The 20,457-nt window shown below is 51.0% G+C and overlaps 1 protein-coding gene across 1 annotated transcript; it reads right to left on the bottom strand.

The window, feature by feature from the left end:
* Positions 1 to 929: 929 nt before the first annotated feature.
* On the bottom strand, positions 930 to 19,008 carry DUSP9 (dual specificity phosphatase 9). The gene is made up of 4 exons (XM_055003955.1): positions 18,981 to 19,008; positions 14,850 to 16,234; positions 8,332 to 8,754; positions 930 to 3,458 (listed from the first exon to the last, which is right to left on the bottom strand). Exons 2-4 carry the CDS (start codon positions 15,208 to 15,210, stop codon positions 3,160 to 3,162), a joined length of 1,083 nt encoding a protein of 360 aa, XP_054859930.1. The 5' UTR covers positions 15,211 to 16,234; positions 18,981 to 19,008; the 3' UTR covers positions 930 to 3,159.
* Between the last annotated feature and the right edge of the window lie 1,449 nt (positions 19,009 to 20,457).

The raw sequence follows: 20,457 nt of genomic DNA on the forward strand, positions 1-20,457 counted from the left end.
AGCTTTTGAGAGAGGCTGGCTCTCTAGGTCTTCAACATTCACAGACGTGGAAGGGACCCACTTGACATGAGACCTACTGAGCTGGTAAGTATGTGACAGGAAGCCATGCAGCGTCAGAGCCACACAACAGGAAAAAGGGCACCAGCAAGGCCAGGGATCACACGCTGAGTAACAGCCAGGAGCATACCCTAGTGAAAAAGAAGCCAAGAGCAAGAGGCAGAGAGTATTCCCATCCATTGCAGAGCCTGCACCTTGGTCTCTGACTATACTTCTCAGCATGCGCACACAGAAGTGCAAAAGAGTGGGGATCCTGCTCTCTACATATGCGCTGCAGGAGCAGGAAACAATGGTGGCTCTATAGGGACCTAGCAGGTGGAGCTCCTCCCTGACCCAGCTGACTAAAGAGGTTGAAGAGCACCGGCCATCTTTTTCATGCTGCCGGACAAGAGAAAGAAGGACTTCTGTGACCAAACGCAGTGGCAACATTCTTGGTGGGAGCTGGAAAATGGGGCCAGGGCCAGTGTGGCGCAGTAGTTAGAATGGCAGATTGGACTGGAGAAATCTGGGTCCAAATCTTCACTTTGCCATAGAACTTACGGGGTGATCTTCGGCCAGTTGGTCTCTTTCAGCCCAACCTACCTCTCCGGGTAGTTGTGAACCTAGAAGGAAGAATCACATGCACTAGACAGGTTTCTGATTCATGTTAATATCTAGATTTGGGCCAGTAGTGCCTTAGAGACCAACTAGATTTCCAGGGGAGGGGGCAAACTTTTGAGAATCGGAGCTGCCTTCCCTGTGATCAGAACCAACAGCAGCTATTTTGGATTGATCTTGTACATGGGCAGAAGGCTGAAGATACATGCATTTATTTTCATCTGGGTCACCTTTAATTCAAAAACCTCTTTGTATTGTTTTAAACTCCTGTTTTATTGAAGAAACTGTTTTCCATGGCAATGAGCGCGGTTGCCCTCCTCTCCTTCAGCTCCGGAGCCGCTGGCATTCACCTGGAAAGCAAACCATGGCAGAGAAACCAGCTGTCGAAGGGCAGCCTCTCTCCAGACAGGCTTTCCACGTCCATAAAAGAGCACCATTCCAGAGACGCGCCCATGTGCAAACCTGATGCTTATGCACAAAGAACAAAGACAAAGAACAGCTTACCCCATGCTTTTAAAAAAAAATTCTTCACCCAGGCAGTCCAAGTTCAGTGCCAAGACAAGATGGACTCTGCAGCGCATGCGCACACACACCCGCATTATGCTGAGTAAATTTGCAAAACTGTTCTTGTTTTTGCATAATTTATTCTGCAGTTGGTACTATGTTGCATAATTTATTCTGGATTTACTAGTCACAGCATAAGAAGTTATGCAGGGCATTGACCCTACCACCCCACCGACCTATCTCTCCGGTTGCTGGAGGTCTTAACAGCTGTGGCTGACACACTTCCTAGCCCTTCTTCACAGCTGAAAGGGCTAAAACTTTCAAAATAAAACCAGACACACACATGATGAATCAAAGCTGAGAACACCACATTCCGTGCTTCAATAGCACTCCTGCGGAATTGTGGCAGACACACAATGAACGAACCAAGAGTCTGCAGCTCTTCGGACATATTTTGACATAGGGACACGAATGTGTAGCCTTGTCACTCTTGTTGTGTAGTAGTTAATTTAATTAAAAAACACAACAGAGTTGCTGGTAAGTTTGGGAGTCATACACTTTGAGACAGAAGTAGAGCCTCTAGGACTTCTGGTCAGGAGAGGGGGAGGAAGTACAATGACAAAACCACTCTGCTCATTTGGGTTTTTTCCCTTACCAGTTCTTGTGTATATATATTCAGATATGCTCTCTTAGCCAAGGCTGAACCCTGGAGCCCTGAAGCGTTCTGGGACTAAGTTCTGGGGCACAAATGAAGCCCTCCATGCCGGTATGTCAACACTGCCTGGTGTGTACACACACAACGGATGGGATTGCTGGCATGCTGGCATTAACACACATACACACACACACACTCACTCACTGGGAGCGCTCCGCCTCTGTTCAAGATCAATTACTCTGCCACCCATTACTGGTGTTCTCCGGCTGGTTTCCTAATGTGAATCTATTCTGAATCTCCCCCTTTTCCTTCCACCATTCTGAAAGAGCTGGGTGAATTGCCAGAGGAGCCGCTTCTGAGATAGGGAGACAATCCAGAGCTGAGAGACAGGGGGATGAGGTACGGTTACGCAGACTGCTGCACTCACGGCCAACACTGCCGGTTCCTGACCCAACGGCCACCTTGGAGATTTTTAACGTGTCCCACTTCCAGAGCTGCAAGAACTCCATGCCACTGTGATGGAGGCAATTCCTGTTGCTCTTCTAGACTGAAAGGGCTTTGTGAAGGGAGGGCACAGTTTCCATCCTTGTTCTATGGTTTTGGGTATCTGACCTGGCATTGCATTGGAGTCTCCTTAAGGCAACTCTAGAGTCTCAGACAACATATGCTGATGTTCTTGGATTCTAGATATGCTGACGTGTGGATTCCGCTGTTCTAAAACCATCCACAAAGTATTTTAGCTGGGGGACAGCTTGCCACTGAGACGTGACCTTGGAAAATATTTTTTTCAAATCATAGTCTTCCTTGTCTTGCACTTAGCTGAAGGATGTCATTCTCAAACCGGAAGTCCTCGCCATGAAGGATTCACATGTAAGAACTGCATGGCGTTCATGTCTAAATTAGGTCTATATAACAGGAAACCTTTTACATTAAGATGGAGGCCACTAGAAACTGGAAGCTTCCAGACTTGACACGGCCCATTCCACATCCTTAGTTTAATCTGGACGGTTCAACATGTGTCCACGGAAAAAAGCCACTGCAGAAGCAGCAGAATCCAGAATCTGTGCAGGGCTCTTGGGTGGAGCTGGTGGAGGGGTGGGAAGAGTCTTTGGTTATTTCTGTGGCCCTGCCAGCTTGTCTGAAAGATTGGTAGCTAACCAAGTACCGCTCTGGACACATCAGAGAACAAAGGTAAGCAGATCCTTCTCAGGAAGAGGCTGCGGGTTCCGAAAGAAGTGCCTTGCTCTCAGGCATGAGGTATTCTGTTGCTCCGACAGGGCTCTGCCCCCAGGGCAGCAGACAGAACTGAAGAGTAGAGGACGACAAGAAGCCAGCACCTTTCATCTCTACGTTGGGTCCAGTTCAAAGACACCGTCATCAGCGGGCGAGGTGAAGAAACGGCTCTGGCCAGAGGCAGGACACCGGCTGCCCTTGCTGAGCCCCAGGGACTTCTCAAAGTCCAGCAGCTGCCCCATGAAATTGAAGTTGGGTGAGATATTGGACTTCTTCCGCTTCACCAGGTCGTAGGCATCGTTGAGGGACAGGTGCAGCTTCTGCATGAGGTAGGCTACGGTGACAGTAACCGAGCGGCTGATCCCTGCCAAGCAGTGCACCAGAACTCCACAGTTCCGAGACAGGGCCTCATCTGGGGAGAGGAAAGGAAAAAGGAGGGCTGATTGATATTTGCGGTCCTGAGAAAGGGAGTAGGCCCGACGGGAAAAAATGTGGTTTGACATCTCAGTGTAAAGGCAAGGCTGGCTGTTTTCACACGTCTTACCGGCCGCGCAAAATCACGCAAAACTCCCGGAACGATGGCGTCTTCCTGGCACGATTTCCCGTCATGACTCTGGTTTGTGGCACAAATCGCGCCACAAACCACAGTCATGATGGGAAATCACGCCAGGAAGATGCCGTCGTTCCAGGAGTTTTGCATGATTTTGTGCAGCCAGTAAGACGTGGGAAAATGGCCACTGTGTGGATCCTGCGATACTTTGAGGGATGCCCAGCTTGCACATGGCACCCCCAAGAGCTCTGGGGGTGGGACAAGGGGCATATATAACGCTGAACTATGTGCCAACATTCAGGTGAAAACCTGGACGTGACATCAGTGTGTCAGCTGATGGTGTATGAACTCGGAGCTTCTAGAGCATTGGCTGACACACTGATGTCACGTCCAGGTTTTTTTGCCTGGATGTGCCGTTGACATGCAATGCTAAGTCGTTTCTACGCTCCTCTGTGCTCCTGCTGGCCCCACTAACAAGGGTGGGGGGCCAATGACTATAGAATGCCAGCCCAAAGCAGGCAACTGACACCCATACATTCGCTCTAGTACAGAATGTGGTACTAAGTTGTGAATCTCCCCTCTTGAGAATGTTAGTCTTCATTTTAAAGCCTGTTTCTAGGCAAGTATAACAGTAAGTCCTTAGGGTTGCACAGGTAGAACTTAAGGACTTCTTCCACAGCTTTCTTTCTCCAGGTATACTAACTTATGAAAACGCAGATTTGCTTGGTTTTCATCATTTATGAATGTCACAGAATCTGGCTTTTCTTGGCAAAGAATTTGGGGTCTCTTACCCTGGAATGCTGAGTTTTACTTTTTAGCACAAGCTATGTGGCGCCCTGGTCCACAGGCCCTGAAGCAGGACAGAGCTTCAGGCTAGATTTGTAACACACTTTGAGAAAACGAAACAACATGTGCTGAACGGTTATGGGGTTGAGCCCTAGATGACCTTGGCAGTAGGAAGATTTGCTGTTGAATGAGGAAGTCTGGAATGTATACCAGCACTTCATGCACTCAGACAAAATATTCCTAATTGTGTGTCAAAAACCACCCTCATCCAGAAAAGACAACAACCGAGGATGAGAATATTGTATGCAAAAATATTTTTCTTGTTGTACGACTCAGGATTGCAAAGAATGTGGAAGGCTGAAGGCAAAAGGGGAGTATAAAGATTTGAGAAAGAGCAAAGCAGATAGTAGGGTGTATCCAATTAAAGAAATCTTAATTATGTAATTTTTAGATCTGCATTTGAGCATAAGCGATACTTCAGAAGCGAACTCTACTTTCTTGCCTCAGAGGATCTGTTTTTGTATATTTATTTAAATCTTTATATCCTGCCTTGCCATGTGCTTCAACGTGGCTTACAACAACGGTAATTTTTTTTTCTAAATTAAAACCAAGATAAAATATCAGAATGTCTAAGAGGCATTCCCATCTGTTTGAGGGGGTGGTAGTGGAAATGCCTCCTCTAAAGGCTTGGACAATGAAGGTCACACATCTCAGGGAGTCCATATTGTGCAGACTGCTTTTAGGTCATGCAGGGAAGGGACGGGGGGAGGGGAAGGGTTATAGTCCACCCCTTCCCTGCACGGCCCCAAGGCAAACTGAGACTGCAGGGGACTCCAACCTGCATTTTAATGGACAGACCATGCAGGGGTGTTTGTTGCCTTGTTTGAGACTGAAGATGGTGCTCAATGCTAGAGATGGGCACGAACCTGAATGCGAACCAAAAAAACCCACGAACCAGCCCAGTTCGTGGTTCGCGAACCAGTGGTTCATGGAAGTTCGTTTCCACGAATTTCCACGAACTGGTCTACTGGTTCGTTTAGTTTGTATTAAAGGGCAGTTTAAAGGGCATTTCCCCTGGGGTAATGGCCATTTAAACTTTTCCTGCCATTCGCAAGCGGCAGGTCCCTTTAAATTATCAGCTGGCAGGCGGCAGGGGGGATAGTTTAAAGGGACCTGCTGCTTGCAAGTGGCAGGGCCCTTTAAACGTCCAAATCCCACAAACCCTGCGGCGGCCATTTGAGGGGCAGGAAGGCCATTTTCTGCCTCCTCTGCTGCCCTGCGGGACCGCGCAGCAGTGGAGGAGGCCAAAAATGGCCTTCCCGCCCCTCATGGGAGGAGGGGGAGGAGGCCACGGCCACGGAGAAGACAAGGAAGTGTGGGGCTGGGGGGGCCGGGGTTTGGGCCATTTAAAGGGCCCTGCCACTATCACTTCCTTAGCTTGCTTTAAAGGCAGGTCCCTTTAAACTATCAGCTGGCAGGCGGTGGTGGGGGGATTCCTTTAAACGATTAAATGCCCCTTTCCCTGCTGCCAAGCAGCTGGAAAGGGGCATTTAAACCCCACGAACCACAAACTGGTTTGGGAACTTGCCCATTTGTGGGAGTTCGTGGTTCCTTGTTCGTGGAAACCCACGAACCATGAACCATATGGTTTGGGTTTTTTGTGGTTCGTGCCCATGTCTACTTAATACCTGCATTCTTGTTAAGTACTTGTGTTTAAAAGAGTCTGCTTTTAACACTTTATAGAGTTTGCTACCTGGTTACTTTAAAAAAAAGTCTCAAAGATTTTTAATTATTAGAGCTAGCTGATAAACAAAGTGAACCCTGCCTTGCACCCCAGATCCCCCAGTACGCTGTCATCCGGAGGGCCAGAGGACGAAACCCCCCTCCCTTCCCATAGGCTCCTTACAGGCTCAGGTGACAAGCAGCTTAGATTTGGATGGCCCCAGTGGGAGGAAAGACTGCACGCTGAATCATTATGACAGCAAGGGGAAGAGCCAGCTTGCTGGGCTCACTTGATACAACCGGTTTTAGCTGGTGACTTGTACACTGAGGAAGCCTGGGCATGAGTCAGCTGCAGCGCAGCTCATGTGCTGATCCAGTCTGCTTTAGCGGCAGAGGCATTCAGGTGACTCCTCAGCCTTGGGAATCCCCTTGGGGCTGACGGAGAATGCGCTGAGGGCTCATTAGAACAAGCCCAGGAGAAACGTCGTTTGGTGTTTCCCATTCTGGGCACAGAGGGCAGAAGTTTGGCTCAGGGATCCCCAACCTTGCTGAGCCTGTGAGCACTTTTGGAATTTTGAAAACCACAAAATGGCTGTCACCGTGCCGTGGGGGTGCGAAATGGCTGCCACATAGGATGACCAGGGTTACCAAACCTCTTGCTATACCCACGGTCCCCGTGGCCTCTCAGCAGTGGGGGAAATAGACAGGAAACGTGTCATCCTGCCATCACTTCCAGCACAAACCCAGAGATGATGTCACCGCATCCATGCAACACTTTATAGAGTTTGGGGGGATCCTAGAGCATCACGCTGAAGCACTGGGGCCACTTCCAGGTTTGCATGGGAAGTGGCATTGTGCCATCAGCGCAAGGCTATTCTCCCCTTTGCTGCCCCCTGGCTGGCAGCCCTATTGCCATAGGATATTGGGAGATTCCAAGTCAAGCGTCTGCCTGTGACAGAGTTGTTTCTGAAGGGATGTTCCCTGGAGACACAAATGTGGACTCTTGCTGCTCTAGTGAGTGAAGTTATGATTGGCTTTTTGTTTGGGAAAGAGTGGGATTTATATGCAAGCGAAGGAAGTGACAGTTCAGGGCCTCAGATTATGAGGGGTATCTAAATACAAAAAGATTACTAAAAAATATTTTATTTCCATTTTTGGTAATGCTTGGGGCCTCTTAAAGTCAAAGTACCTTCGAGCCTCAGTATGTCTTAATCTGGCTTTGTACAAGAGATGCTTTGGGGAAGTGGGCACCAGGAAATACATCAGCGGGCACCGGGTTGGGGAGCGTTTGCTTCGTCATAGCCACAGCTCCGTATCTGCTGCTGTACACCAAAGCTATGGAGAGAGGGGAGAGTTGTGGGGACTGCAAAGGTAGCTACCGGATGAAAAACTGGGGCTTTGGTCAGCAACTGGCAGGGGATCTAGGGCTTGCCTTGGAAGCCTCGTCAGTAGTCCTGAGCTACTCAGGAATGTATGCATGTTTAGGTCATAGTCCTCTCTCGCCACAAAAGGAACTGGGAGGTCCAACACTGCTTGTGACTGGAAAACAACAGCAGGCTTTGGAATATGTGCGCCACCACAACACACCTGCACCTTTTCCTTCTGTTTTGTTGCTTAGAGTCACATTCTATGAGATTTCAGAAGCCTACAGAGAGTGGAGAAACAGCCTCAGAGCTTTGAATTTAACAGCGCTCAATGCAAAAGAGTGGTAAACTCATGGGGAGGGGCGGAGGAATGAGTACAGCGGATGGGGCCCTGGGGTTCCAGAAGTGCCCCAATGGTGCACTTTACTTTTCACATGGCTTTTTAAAGATCAGATGAATTTAACACAGGCTAAAGTAATGCAACCATGTGTGTAGACTGCAGCCATGTGCAGACTGGCCCCCGCGGATGACCTTGTTGGGCTTGTCTTGTCTTCCCCCTTCTTGGGGCTTAAAGCAGCTCTGAGGAGGCATTTCCAATTGAGCAAAAGGCATGGGGGGAGGGAGATTTAATCCCCTCTCTCTAGCGCTGCAGCGATTCACATCCCCCCCACCCCCGCTCCCCGATGCTTTTTACAGCTAAAACACCTACCTGGGGACTGAATGATGGAAGGCAGTGATGGGGTGGGGGCTGGCAGTCTAAATGTGAACTCAGAACAAGGGGTGACAGCTAAGCACGGAAGCTGCTCCTGCACCAGCCTGGGTCAGAGCAGCGGGCAGAGCTGGCCTCCCTTCCCGTCACTCACCAATGAACTCAATGGCTTCGGGGAAGAACTGCGAGAGGTTCTGGCTCCAGTGGTCCGAGATGGGGATCTGCTTGTAATGGAAATCGCCGTTCTTCTCAAAGAGGTTGGGCAGGTTGGGAGTGACGTTCAGGATGTAGTGAATCCCCAAACTGGCCAGAGTGTCCATGTTGGCAGAGTCACGGGCGCTGCCCAGGTAGAGGTTTGGCAGAATCTGCACGGGGAAGGAGGGCGGGCTGGCCCCCTCGGATTCCATGCCGCTGCTCAGGGGCTCTGACTCGGCATCTGAGCAGTCCGAGCTGAGGCTTAAGCCACCCAGCCCTACGACAGGAGCTGCCACGGGCACAGGAGAGATGCTGGCACTGCCGGGGTCCAGGTTGGTCTCACAAAGATGCGGGCACTCAGCTTGGAATTTACTGAAGCCTCCTACAGGGACGACAAAACCCAAAGATGGAATATGGTTGGTATATGCAAGACAGCAGCATCTGACACCGGGGGTCCCCTGACTCTGCTGCAGGCATTGCGTCGACAGCACACAGCAGTGCCCTTGTGCCATACACAGTTTGCCATGTGCAGAAGTGGCCCCTCTCACTTTTAATTTGCTTCGGGAAGCACCGCTAGCTCCACCTGGGAGGAAGATGAAGCAGAGATTGATTGGATTCCAAAATGGAACTGCAAACCAAAAGGCACGTGTGGTGTTTTATTTCTCTATGCTCATTCACAAATGTTGCATCCAAAGCCTGCCCTGAACATCAAAGCCATGTCCCATGTACCTCCTCCAAAGGAACTACAGGACCCATTTCTTTGGGTTTTGAGCCACAATGCCACAGACATTTATTTCTGGTGCGCCACAATTTAAATACTTGCCTTAAGCTCAAGGGCAGTGTCCCCAAATCAAGAGAAATATATTCTAAAAGCCACCCCATATCCCAGGACTGTAGATACTTGACATTACAAAAAGACAGGGGGAACGGTCCCAAACTCCAAGACAAAGGCACACTAAGGACACGCCAAAAGACCACTGCTGCAATCCAAAGCTTTATTCATAAATGCCGAGGGTCAAATCAAAAGGACAGGGGAGCGCCCACTCTCTCCGGCTGCTCCCGGCAGGAGATTGGCAACGGGTTTGCCTGGCTAAATTGTCCCGTTTCGCAAGGCTCACAGCTTCATCAAAAGCCACAAATAAATTTTTGGTGTAAAGCGTATTTCCTTTACTGGACAAGAGAGGAAATTTTGTTTAACTAAAACTAAGAAGAAACTTGATTCTTGTCCAGCAGGTTATTTTGCAGTAAAGGAAATACGCTTTACACCAAGAATTTATTTGTGGCTTTTGATGAAGCTGTGAGCCTTGCGAAACGGGACAATTTAGCCAGGCAAACCCGTTGCCAATCTCCTGCCGGGAGCAGCTGGAGAGAGTGGGCGCTCCCCCATCCTTTTGATTTTGACCCTCGGCATTTATGAATAAAGCTTTGGATTGCAGCAGTGGTCTTTTGGCGTGTCCTTAGTGTGCCTTTGTCTTGGATACTTGACATTAGACAAATTTGAAGTTGTGCAAAAATAAAATCAGCACCAAAAAACCCTGTACTTTATGATCTGAAAAAATAATGCTGACTTGCATAAATTGCTTATTTTGTGTAATTTATTCTGAATGTTTCTCAAGTACCCCTTCTGGCTACTAAGATTTCAGTAAGCTTTGCCTACACTGCTTTCACATTTCTCTTTGCAAGGGTCAAACCTAGCCCCCTCCCTCCCTGCCTTTAAATGAAATGTGATATTTTCAAGATGCTGAATTCTGTACACCAGGCACAGCCAGGCTCGTACCCTGACACTCCAGATGCCGCTCCCGCCAAGACAGCCTCTACCTCACCCCACAAGGGCTGAACTCCCCTGGCTCCCAAAAGACACTCCCAAAGTCTCCGGCTCAGAACGTTAGGGGCCGGGCAACCCTGTTTCACCCCTGGCCTCTGCAATGGAAGAATAATACTTGGGTTAGGAAAACATTGTCGGCTGGCCAGCAGAAACATTTGGCACATGGGACTGCCACGTGGCAGAAATGTTCTCAACAGACTCGTGATAAGCTTTTCCTACTACCTTTTCTACCTTTGCTTCTCCATGCTGCAAAGGGCACACCCTGTTGAATGCCTTGCTTTTGCAAAAAGAGTAAAAGGCACCACAAACCTGTCAGTAGCGCCTGTGTGACAGAAGACGCTTGGAAGTTGTTAAGATAGCCACATGGATTTTGCTAAAATCCATGGCTTGGAAGAGAAGGCCAAACTCAGAGCCTCAAGGGCTGACGGAGAATTGTCACAGAAATTTACACAGTCAGATTCATCAACTTCTTTCATGGTGGTCTCAGAAAGGTTTTTAAATGCTGTTCATCTCATTTTGAATCGATGTCCTTAAGATTTCTTTTGTAAGATACCATAAATATTCATTTGAAATAGAAGTAGAAAAGAGCAAGAATGCAGTAGCGCCTATAAGACTAACGAAATTTGTGGTAGGGTGTGAGCTTTTGTGAGTCACAGCTCACTTCTTCAGATACAGCAGATACAGAAGTGAGCTGTGAGTCACAAAAGATCATACCCTGCCACAAATTTTGTTAGTCTTAGAGGTGCTACTGGACTCTTGCTCTTTTCTATGACTGGGGAAGGCAATGGCAAACCACCCCGTAAAAAGTCTGCCAAGAAAACGTCGTGATGCGACATCCCCCATGGGTCAGTAATGACTCGGTGCTTGCACAGGGGACTACCTTTCCCTTTTTTACAGACAGACTAACACAGCTACCCATTTTGAAATAGAAGAATGGCATATATAGGAATACTCTAAAATAATAAATAAATGGACTCCAAACCACAACATTTGACACTAAGGTGCAGCTTCCGTGATTCTGGTCTTTTTAAAAGAGTGAGTTTCTAGTGCTCAGTGTTCCAAAGGAGAAAAAAAAATCACAGAAGTACCTAGACCATGCAGACTTTGTGCTTTTAAAAGAAACTATCCACAGCATCTAGCGAGGGTAACTGCCCAGGAAGTTCTAGAGAAGCCGCAGAGGCGGTCGATGACGTGCTATCCACTCTCTTCCTCTATGGTTCCTTTGGCTCGGCCACAGACAAAGAAGAGTGAGCAAAGAAGCCAGTGGAAGACGCAGAGATGGATGCAGAATCTCCGTTCTCTCCCACTGCCACAGAACTTTCCAAAATCCAGGGAAGGTCTCTGCGTTGTAATCTGTCAGTCCCTGGTGAATCTACCGTGATCCAGTTCAACGTCAAGAGTGGCCAACCTTCCTTAGCAGCTCTGGCATCCTTCATTTCTAGTTCTATGACATGTTCATACTTTGTTATTCTGCGTTTTCAGCCTTTCATTGTAAGTCACTCTGCATGCTTCTATTTGAAAATGACTAACCTTAACCTCGGATTCCAAGATTCCAACCGGGAAATGTGCCTTTCCTTTAAACCTACCCAAGAAACAGGAGAGACAGCCCCCCACCCTGCCCCGTCCCCGCAGTCTCTTCTCCTCTCCCTTTCCTTTCCTCCTCCCCTCCCTTGGAATCAGGCTGACCACAGGCCGGGGTTTCATGAAACCAGACAGAAAAGATGGCAGACTGTAGCAGAGAGTCACCAACAGGCCTGGAGAAAAATCCCCTGTCCCTTTAACACAGGCTTAGTGTGTGGAAATGGCATGGAGATGAAGAAAACCAACAGGTAAGTAACATCTCATTAAGCACCTGTTAAACGGACAGGGTGCTTCCCCCCGGTCAATCACTGTAGATTTAAAGGGGCAGAACGAGAGCCAAACTATCAGCAGTGGGGTAGTATAGTTTTGCCTAGGTTTTGTAAAAATGAAAGTGGCTGTGGAAGGCTGCAGTCTTGTGCAGAAGGTGGCAGGATGGGATAGGAAGCTGAGTTAACCTCTTCTCATCCTAAGAGGCTTTCCTCCATGCAGGGAGAAAAATTCAGGTCCTCGTGGAGGAGAGGAAGCAACTGTGGGCCAAGCTACCAGTGAGGAATGACACTTGAACGGCAAGTGAACAGACTCGCGTGTATTCCTCCCTGTTCACTTGCACTCCACGTAGTGATCGAGTGGAGTGCAAGTGGAGCGCAAGTGAACAGGGAGGAATACACCTGAGTCTGTTCACTTGCCGTTCAAGTGTCATTCGTCACTTGTAGCTTGGCCCTGAGGCAGTGCTTAATAGAAAAGGGGAAGGGGAAGGCAGCCCTCTTACACCCTCTGCAGGTTGTGCCAGTTGACCCTGGATGTCTGGCTTGAGCCCTGGCAGCCAAGCTACACCTCCCTTGGAACACGCAGTGGGTCTCTGTAGAAGACAAAGAGCAGGATCCCAGCTGGCTCTGGGCCTGGTGGGGAGTAGAAAGGGGGTTACATTTTGAGTCTGCTGCCATTCATAGTTAGACTAATCCAAAACCCCACGCTCTGAGCAGCACCTTAAAGGGAGAAACGGTCGTTGTTGTTTTTTTTACAAGGACGTGTCTTTTTTCCCTTTAAAGTGTCGACAGCTTCACATATTGCAGGGGGCGGGGGTCGGTCAGCAAAACCTAGCAAGGCTGAAGGATCTAATCCTGTCTCCCACTTTCCCAGGACCTTGATCCAAACTGGAGCCAGACCAACAAGAGAGCTGTGAACGATGTCACTGCCATTTTAGCCCTGCGAGCTACAACTCCCGCCTGCCTCACTGGACTGCAGGCGAATTCAGAGTGCGGAGTGGGGGGTGGGGAGGGGGAATCTGAAATGGGGGCTTCACAGCAGCCTGGAGCAAAAGTGTCATCTGCCCCTTTAACAGAGGCTTAACATCATCTGCCCATTTCCACCCATTAAGCTTCTGTTAATGGGGTAGGGCATTTTTCTTCAGGTCTGTTGGCAACCCTACACAGGAACTGTAGGTAAGGATGAGAAGTACATGCTCTTGAACTCTGGGCTTGATGTATGCCGCCCTTACCCAAAGGCTGCCAACTCACCAGAAAACCCCCACCTGGCCTGCTCTTGTGCCTCTAACAGCAGCCTGATGAGCAAAAATTAGAAAGGGAAGCATTTCCCGGCACACAGAGAAGCACCATCACCCACAAATTGCTACAGAGCAAACAGCTCTTAAAGGCGCAGCTACAGCAGCTAGTTGAAAAGTTGGCCACTTTAATGCCTGCCTCTCCCCACCCTACCACTTCTACTGTATTCTGGCACTTGGCCCAATAACTAGAACTCAGAGAGCGGTCTGAACTTCCCAAGTTCTTAGGCTTTTCCAGCGTGCAGATGCAGCAAGCACTTTCTGAATTTGCAGTTCAAGCAGCATGAAGAGATACAGGGGCAGTCTCCACCCCCCAAGATAGTCTTGCCCACCTCGAGCGCGCAACCGTAGCAGCCCCACAGCACCAAACCCGCAAGCCCCTTCTAGCTTCCCTTCTCCCACCCCCAATATCCTCTCTATCTCTGAGGAGGGACAACTGGTGTGGAACACACATGTTGTACAGAGAGCCTCAGGTCCCTTTGGGGTTTCACCAGTTCAGGGATCTAGGGTTGCAAACAACCTGGAAGAAAAAATATCCTGCCCCTTTAACTAATCTCACGATGCATCTGACTAAGAGAGCTGTGGCTCTCAAAAGCTTATGATACAATAAAGTTGGTTAGTCTTAAAGGTGCTACTGGAATCTTTACTATTTTGTGACTATAGACCAACACGGCTAACTCCTCTGGATCTATTTACCAGGTGAGATTCTTGACCTCCATCTCATGAAAAACTTTGACTGCTCATTTCCACATGAAAACCCTCTGTTAAAGAGGCAATATGTTGTTTCTCCATACCTGTTGGCAACCATAGACTGATGCGAAGTAGCAGAGTGGAGGAAGACTTTTACACGTCGTTGTCAGTGAACAGAGGTGTCCTTGCAGTCCTCCTTCTCAGCTATGATTGGTGGTAGAAAGTGTCATCAAGTCACAGCTAACTTATGGTGACTCCTCGTGGTGACCCCTCCAGGGCAAGAGATGAGCAGAGGTGGCCATGCCATTGCCGGCTTCGATGTAGCAACCTTGGTGGTTGCCTGTCCAAGTACTGACCAGGGCCAACCCCGCTTAGCTTCTGAGATCTGACAGGATCGGGCTATGCTGATCCATCCAGGTCAGGGCCTGGCTGCAATTACCACTTTTCAAACTCGCTTGGCGAAAAAGTTACAGTAAAATGTGCAGCTCAGTTGTGACCTGGGGCAACCACAGCTTCCATCATCCATCTGGGCCCTTTAACTGCGCCCCCCCCCTTTCCTACTCCTGGAGGGAACACATCAGGAGAAAGCGAGCAGGAGACACTGCAGCTGCCTTGTTCCCAAGCATGAACGATACAGTGGGAATCTCTGGGTCGCAGCCTTATAACCTTACCACAGGTCCTGTACCTGGCTTTTACCTGCTCCATGAAAACTGATCTCAGAAGATTGAAGTAAGTAGGGCAAACACTCCCCACCCCACCCCTTGTAGGTTTCCATAGAATGCCATCTCCTCCCCCAAATCCCCCTTCCCCGCACACCTACCTTGCAGGTAGTAGGCCAGGCACCCTTCTTCTTGTAGCTTCTGCAGCAGGGTCATTAACACGGACTCTTCGTTGTCCTCCTCCGGGGTCCCCGGTTGGGACAGGCGGAGCGTCCCCTCATCGTACAGCAACACAGTGTTACCTCCGAGGTCGGGCTGTGGCCCAGGGAGCAAGGACCTGACCGAGAGGTTCCCCTTCCGGAGGCGGCGCAGCAGCAGTCCTGGAAGGGCCACGCTTAGCGCCCGTTCCACGTGGGAAGAATCATACAGTTCCCGGCTACGGCAGTCAAGGATATGCAGGTGGGGAGTAGGAGAGGCCAACTCGGCCTGCAGCCACGAGGTGGACTTGCCCAGGTCTTCCATGTAGCCACAAGCCACTGTCCGGAGGGATCGAATTCTCACAGTCAGAACCCTCGCGTTTATTCTGCCACTCGAATCTCTCCGTTGACCTAGTCAAAAGCATGCAATCAGCAGACACCTGGCGGTATCAAAAGCGAGGCCCGTCACCTCGGGCAATTCCACTCTCCCAGGGCTTGCAGAAAGAACCCATCGCGGGATTTTTGCAAGAAGGCTGTCCCAAACGCAGGACACAAAATCCAAAGGGACCTTTGCCCGGGAGCAATCTTTACATCACATTGTAAGTGCACTCTCTCCCCTTCTCCGTTTTAAGGAAACAGCTTTCGCTAGAAAGGTAACCAGCAGGCGCCGTGGGGTATAAACCTGTGCATAGAAATGATCCTTCAAGTCCTTTTCAGGAAAGAAGAACTGAAACCAGCTCCCCCAAAATCAAACCGTGCAGGAATAAAAGCAGCGCTGGATCTCAGAGCTTGTGGTCCCAAGGAAAAATGATGCAGAACTAGTTTGTACTTTGGAAAAAACCGGCCTCTGTTGGGATCCTTTCCCACCCTGCTCTCAGCAGGCCTTTCTGACGTGGTTTACCTGGTGTTAATATGCAGGAATGATCTGCTACTTTAGAGGTACCTGCAGCCTACCAAATTAGGCAGGATAGGATAGAGTTCATGCCGAACGATCCACGTTGATCAAGTTGATTTTGCCTGCCTGAAAGGGTTGAAACAAAGCCTCCAAGGTTGCTGTCCTGACTTCTGGGAGAGGAACACTGCAACTTGTGGCCCCAAGAAACTCCTTTCGGTCCTTGCATCTGCTGCCCTACCCCAAACCACTGGAGAGGGCCTGCTGGAGCAGAGGCCAGGGAGGAGATGGTCCGTGAGAAGCAGGCATCCATACAAGCCTAGGGGAGGCAGAAAATGGTGCAAGAGGGTCCAGAAGCGAGAGACGCACTATTGCTCCGGGAAGCCAGCGGGAGGTCTCAGGGTCCCAGAGAACAGGAGAATGGGTGCATGGCTTTGGGATCTGCCACCAGACAAACCTGCAGTGGGAAAGCAAAAGGAGAGTGAGGCTGGCAAGCAAGAGAGGAGGCAGGCAAAGGGAAACAGGGGAAGTGCGCGCTCCCTTCCTGGTACCTTACTGTTCCCCCTCCATCCTGGCCAGATGCTGACGAGACTTCCTGGCAACCAGAGGGAAGACGGCTGCAACAGCCGAGAGCCGGATGACAACACAGGCTGTGCACAACCACCGCAGGCACCCAGGGCTTGAATTTCTCACTCTAGAGGTTCGGGGCTCAGATCCGCCTGGCATCCCCTGCTTGGGAAGCCTTTTCTCTCAGTTCTACACAACACAGGCTAATCGTAGTTAGCCCCCCCAGGGAGGGCTGCCCTGTATTACAGGCCCAGACAACCTTCCTTTCGGTTTAAGATCCAGCTCAAAATTTTAAGGAGACGTGTGTTTGTTGTCTTTTAATGACCACAGGTCCTGTAATTATTTCTGATTATTGCTCTTCACAGTCTCTTGTAATTCTTCTAAAGCTATGTCAAAGATGTGGTAGAATATAAAGAAGTATGAGATAACTCGGAGTGCAGCACCACAACGGGAAGCTAATCTCTAACCGTTCCTCCATTTCTCTTATTTTCATTGCCACTTTTTAAAAGGTCCATTTAATTAAATACTGGAGCCAACACAGAAAACGAAAAGTTAAGAAATTAATTCAGCCACCATTGTATGATTAAAGTTAAATATCAGCAAGTAACATCACACACATTTATTTGTCATACCACAAAGTGTATTCTGGTGTGAATGATAACCTTTGTACTTTCACCCAGGATCACCAAAAAATGCTACAATAAAATACTAGGCTGCCATAATGAGATTTCTGGACACCAAGGTATACTGGCACCTGGAGTTAAATGGTATACTGCATCTGTACATGGAAGTTCTATTTAACCACCATGGCTAACAGACGTTGATCAGAATTCCTGCAGGAATTTGTCTACATCCCCTTTTTTTAAGCCACGCGGGGTGATAGTCACATCTTGTGGGAGCAAACTCCATCAGTTATATATGAACTTTGTGAAGAAGTACTTCCTGTTTTAATCTAACCTGACTCTGGGAGGGAGAGGAAAGAAAAGCTCTATTTATCCATCTTCTCCTCACCAAGCGTACCCCACATGCTCCTGGGGGACACACTAAAAGACACCAAGTCCTCACTCGAATTAAAGCACGCCATGCTTTGGGCACCAGCACAGCCAGCTTAAGATATTTTGGCACCAGAGGCAGGAAATGCAAACACCGTTTTCCACCCCTGCCCCTTGCATCCAGCGTGGTGTAGTGGTCAGAGTGTCAGACGAAGGTCTCTTGATGCCATGTTCACGTCCCTGCTTTACCATGGCAGCTTACTGGGCGACTTTGGGCCAGCGTAGCCCACCTTGAGGGTTGCTTTTGCGAATGAAATGGAGGAGGGAACAACAATGTTGCAAGTTACTTCAGGTCCCCAACGGGGTGTAAAATCTAAGGGAGTAGCTTTCACAAGCCTCACATAAAGAGAAAGGCGCATGGAAGCAGCACGGAGGAGTGTTGTCCTCTCCTTTGCTGCACAGGGGATGTGAGCTGCGCATGGAAATGCCAATATGTGCTCTTCTTGGGATATGCCTATGAATTTTTCATGTGCGCCCCACAAGGACCCTGTTTCCCATGGCAGGTTTTACACATCTCGGGGTCAGACGCAGAAACTTGGGCTTTATTCCCAGGACAGCTGTCTATTTGACCTACATTCCTGAATCACGTACGAAGCTCTTAAGGGCCTCTTCCAACCTCACATTTTGTTATTTGGGATCAGTTATACACCTGGCATGTCTTTTCCTCACTGATAACCCTTCAGAGCAGGTTGCCACTGCGCAGGTAAGAGCTCCTAGGTCTGAATATTACTTCCAAGGCACTATGAATAAAAAACTACAGTGGAGCCTTTGACCCAAGTCCCAGGGCCAGCCAGGAGGTGGATTGGGAGGGGTCATGGAAGGGCAGCCCAGAGGGAAGAGGAAAGTCCTCCTCCGGTCCCACTGGACGTGGAGCTCCCCTTAGTTTCCAGGGAGGGGCCTGGCCCCCTCGTGATCTTCCTCTTCACAGGGCCAACTATCCTCTCGGCAAATACCGCCCCTCCAAGCACAGGCCTGGATCCAGAGGCCACTGCCCCCCCCCAAAAGGGCAGCAATGCAAACGAACCCCCTCCTCAGTCAGGAAGGCAAAGCCCCGGAGCCAAGAGCCTGGCCGCCTGCAAGAGCCTCCTCGGCCACCAGCCTCTGCCGCGTGGGCCTCCCTCCAGCACCGCCGCGAGCTCCGAGCCCGGCGCACCAGAGGGCAGCCAGGTGCAGGCGTCGCCAAGCGGGTCCCCTGGCAAGCTGGAGGGCCTGGGAGGGCGCCGCGGCCCCCAAGGGGGCGGCCCTCCCCGGTCAGCCGCTGCGTGAAGCGGCTCGGCCGCGGGCCTTGGCGGGGCACTCAGCATATGCCCAGAGGCGCGGCGGACTCGCAAGCAGCCCCGAGGACGGCTCGCTCCGCCGGGAGGGGCGCGGGGAGGCGGCTCTGCACCTGCTCAGAGGCACTGGCTCCTCGCAGCCCGACCCCGTGGCCGGCTGGTCGGGGAAAGGCGCTCTGCACGGGCTCAGAGGCACGGGGGCAGCTCAGCGGCGGAAGGGAGCCCCGCGGACTCCAAGCGCGAGGTGGGGGGGGTCGTCGTCCCTGCGCCGCCTTCCCGGGCCCAGCCAGGGGCTCCCGGGCTCTCTTACCCGCCGCCCGCGCTCTTCGGCCGCCGCCCGCCGCCTCCCCATCCTGCGGGCGGGCGGGCGGGCAGCTCAGCCCCCGCGGCCGAAGCGCTCCCGGGGCGCCCGGCGGGCTCCTCCGCCTCCCATCAGTGGCCCGCGCCGCTCCCTCGGCCAGCAGCCGCCCGAGCGCCCCGGCCCGGCCCCGTCGCCTCCATCCGCAGCGAAGAAGGGGCCGGCCAGAGCGCTCCAGCACAGCCGAGAGCCGAGAGCCGAGAGCGCCTCGCCCGCCGCCCGTCGCCCGCGCTCGAGCCCGGCTCGGCTGCCTCCCCTGCGCCGCGGCCGCCAGTCCCCTCCCCGGCCGCTCCACGTGGTGGCTGTGTACACACCGCAGCCCCGCCCCGCCGCGCTCTCATTGGCGCCCCCGGAGAAGGGCGGGGGGGCGAGCATCCCTCCCCTCCCCCCCTCCCGCCCGGGTTCGCCCGCGGGCGCCGGCGGGGGGGGGGCAGTGCGACCGGGTGTGCGCGCGGCGGAGACTCCGGGGCGCAGCCGCGGCCCCGCTCCAAGCTGAAGCGCGCACTCCCGGGGCCTGGCGCGGGGATCTGGCCCAGCGCAGCGTGCGCCTGTTTGGGAAAATCACAAACGACTATAGATCAAGACGAGTAGCCGTGTTAGAGCCAAGCTACAAGTAACGAATGACACTTGCCTGGCAAGTGAACAGACTCACGTGTATTCCTCCGGGTTCACTTGCCATTCACTTGCTCTCCACTCGATCAAGCGGAGAGCAAGTGAATGGCAAGTGAGCAGGGAGGAACACAAGCGAGTCTGTTCACTTGCCAGGCAAGTGTCATTCGTCACTGGTAGCTTGGCTCTAAGTCTATCTGTAGCAGTAGAAAAAAGCAAGAGTCCAGTTGCACCTCTAAGCCTAACAACAGTTGTGGTAGGGTGGGAGCTTTGGTGTATCACAGCTTCAGATATAAACGAATATGCAAGCCTAAAACAACAGTGCCCAGGTGAAAACAGCGGATTAAAAATCAACCCCATAACCAGAATCCCAGGAGAACAGAAATATTTTGGCCTGCCACCTCTAAGAAAACAAGCCTCAAGGGGAAAAGCATTCCACAAGCAAGTTGCTGCTGCTGAAACAGCCCGGTCCCGGTAGCCGATTCGACGGGGTGCGTGTAATTTTTCAGTTAAAATAAGCTGGCAATTAATTTTCTAAATATTTCTCTTGTTTTCTGTTAACCCACCACAAGTAAAAAGTTCCAAGGAAGAGCTGGCAGGAGGTGGCAAGGTGGGTTCCTCCCAAATCCCAGTCGGAGAAGGACCAGCATGGTTGGTGGCCCATCCTGATGGGTGGAGGGACCTCCGTTTGGGATGTATGTCGGGACCAGTCGCCTCCTTCCTGGAGGAGGTGGTTGGAGAAGGTGCCGGAAGAAGAGCTGGTGTGTCTCTCCCCTCCCACCAGACAAAACACTGCAGTGGGTGGATCTGCCCCACTCTG

This window comes from Eublepharis macularius, chromosome 19 (assembly GCF_028583425.1).
Source record: "Eublepharis macularius isolate TG4126 chromosome 19, MPM_Emac_v1.0, whole genome shotgun sequence".
Taxonomy (NCBI): Eukaryota; Metazoa; Chordata; class Lepidosauria; order Squamata; family Eublepharidae; genus Eublepharis; species Eublepharis macularius.

Coding starts and splice junctions, on each gene's coding strand:
- DUSP9 (XM_055003955.1), bottom strand. CDS start 15,210: ATGGAAGACCTGGGCAAGTCCACCTCGTGGCTGCAGGCCGAGTTGGCC. Junction 8,755..14,849: donor CCTGGCCTACTACCTGCAAG/GTAGGTGTGCGG, acceptor TCGTCCCTGTAG/GAGGCTTCAGTAAATTCCAA. Junction 3,459..8,331: donor CGAAGCCATTGAGTTCATTG/GTGAGTGACGGG, acceptor TCCTCTCCCCAG/ATGAGGCCCTGTCTCGGAAC.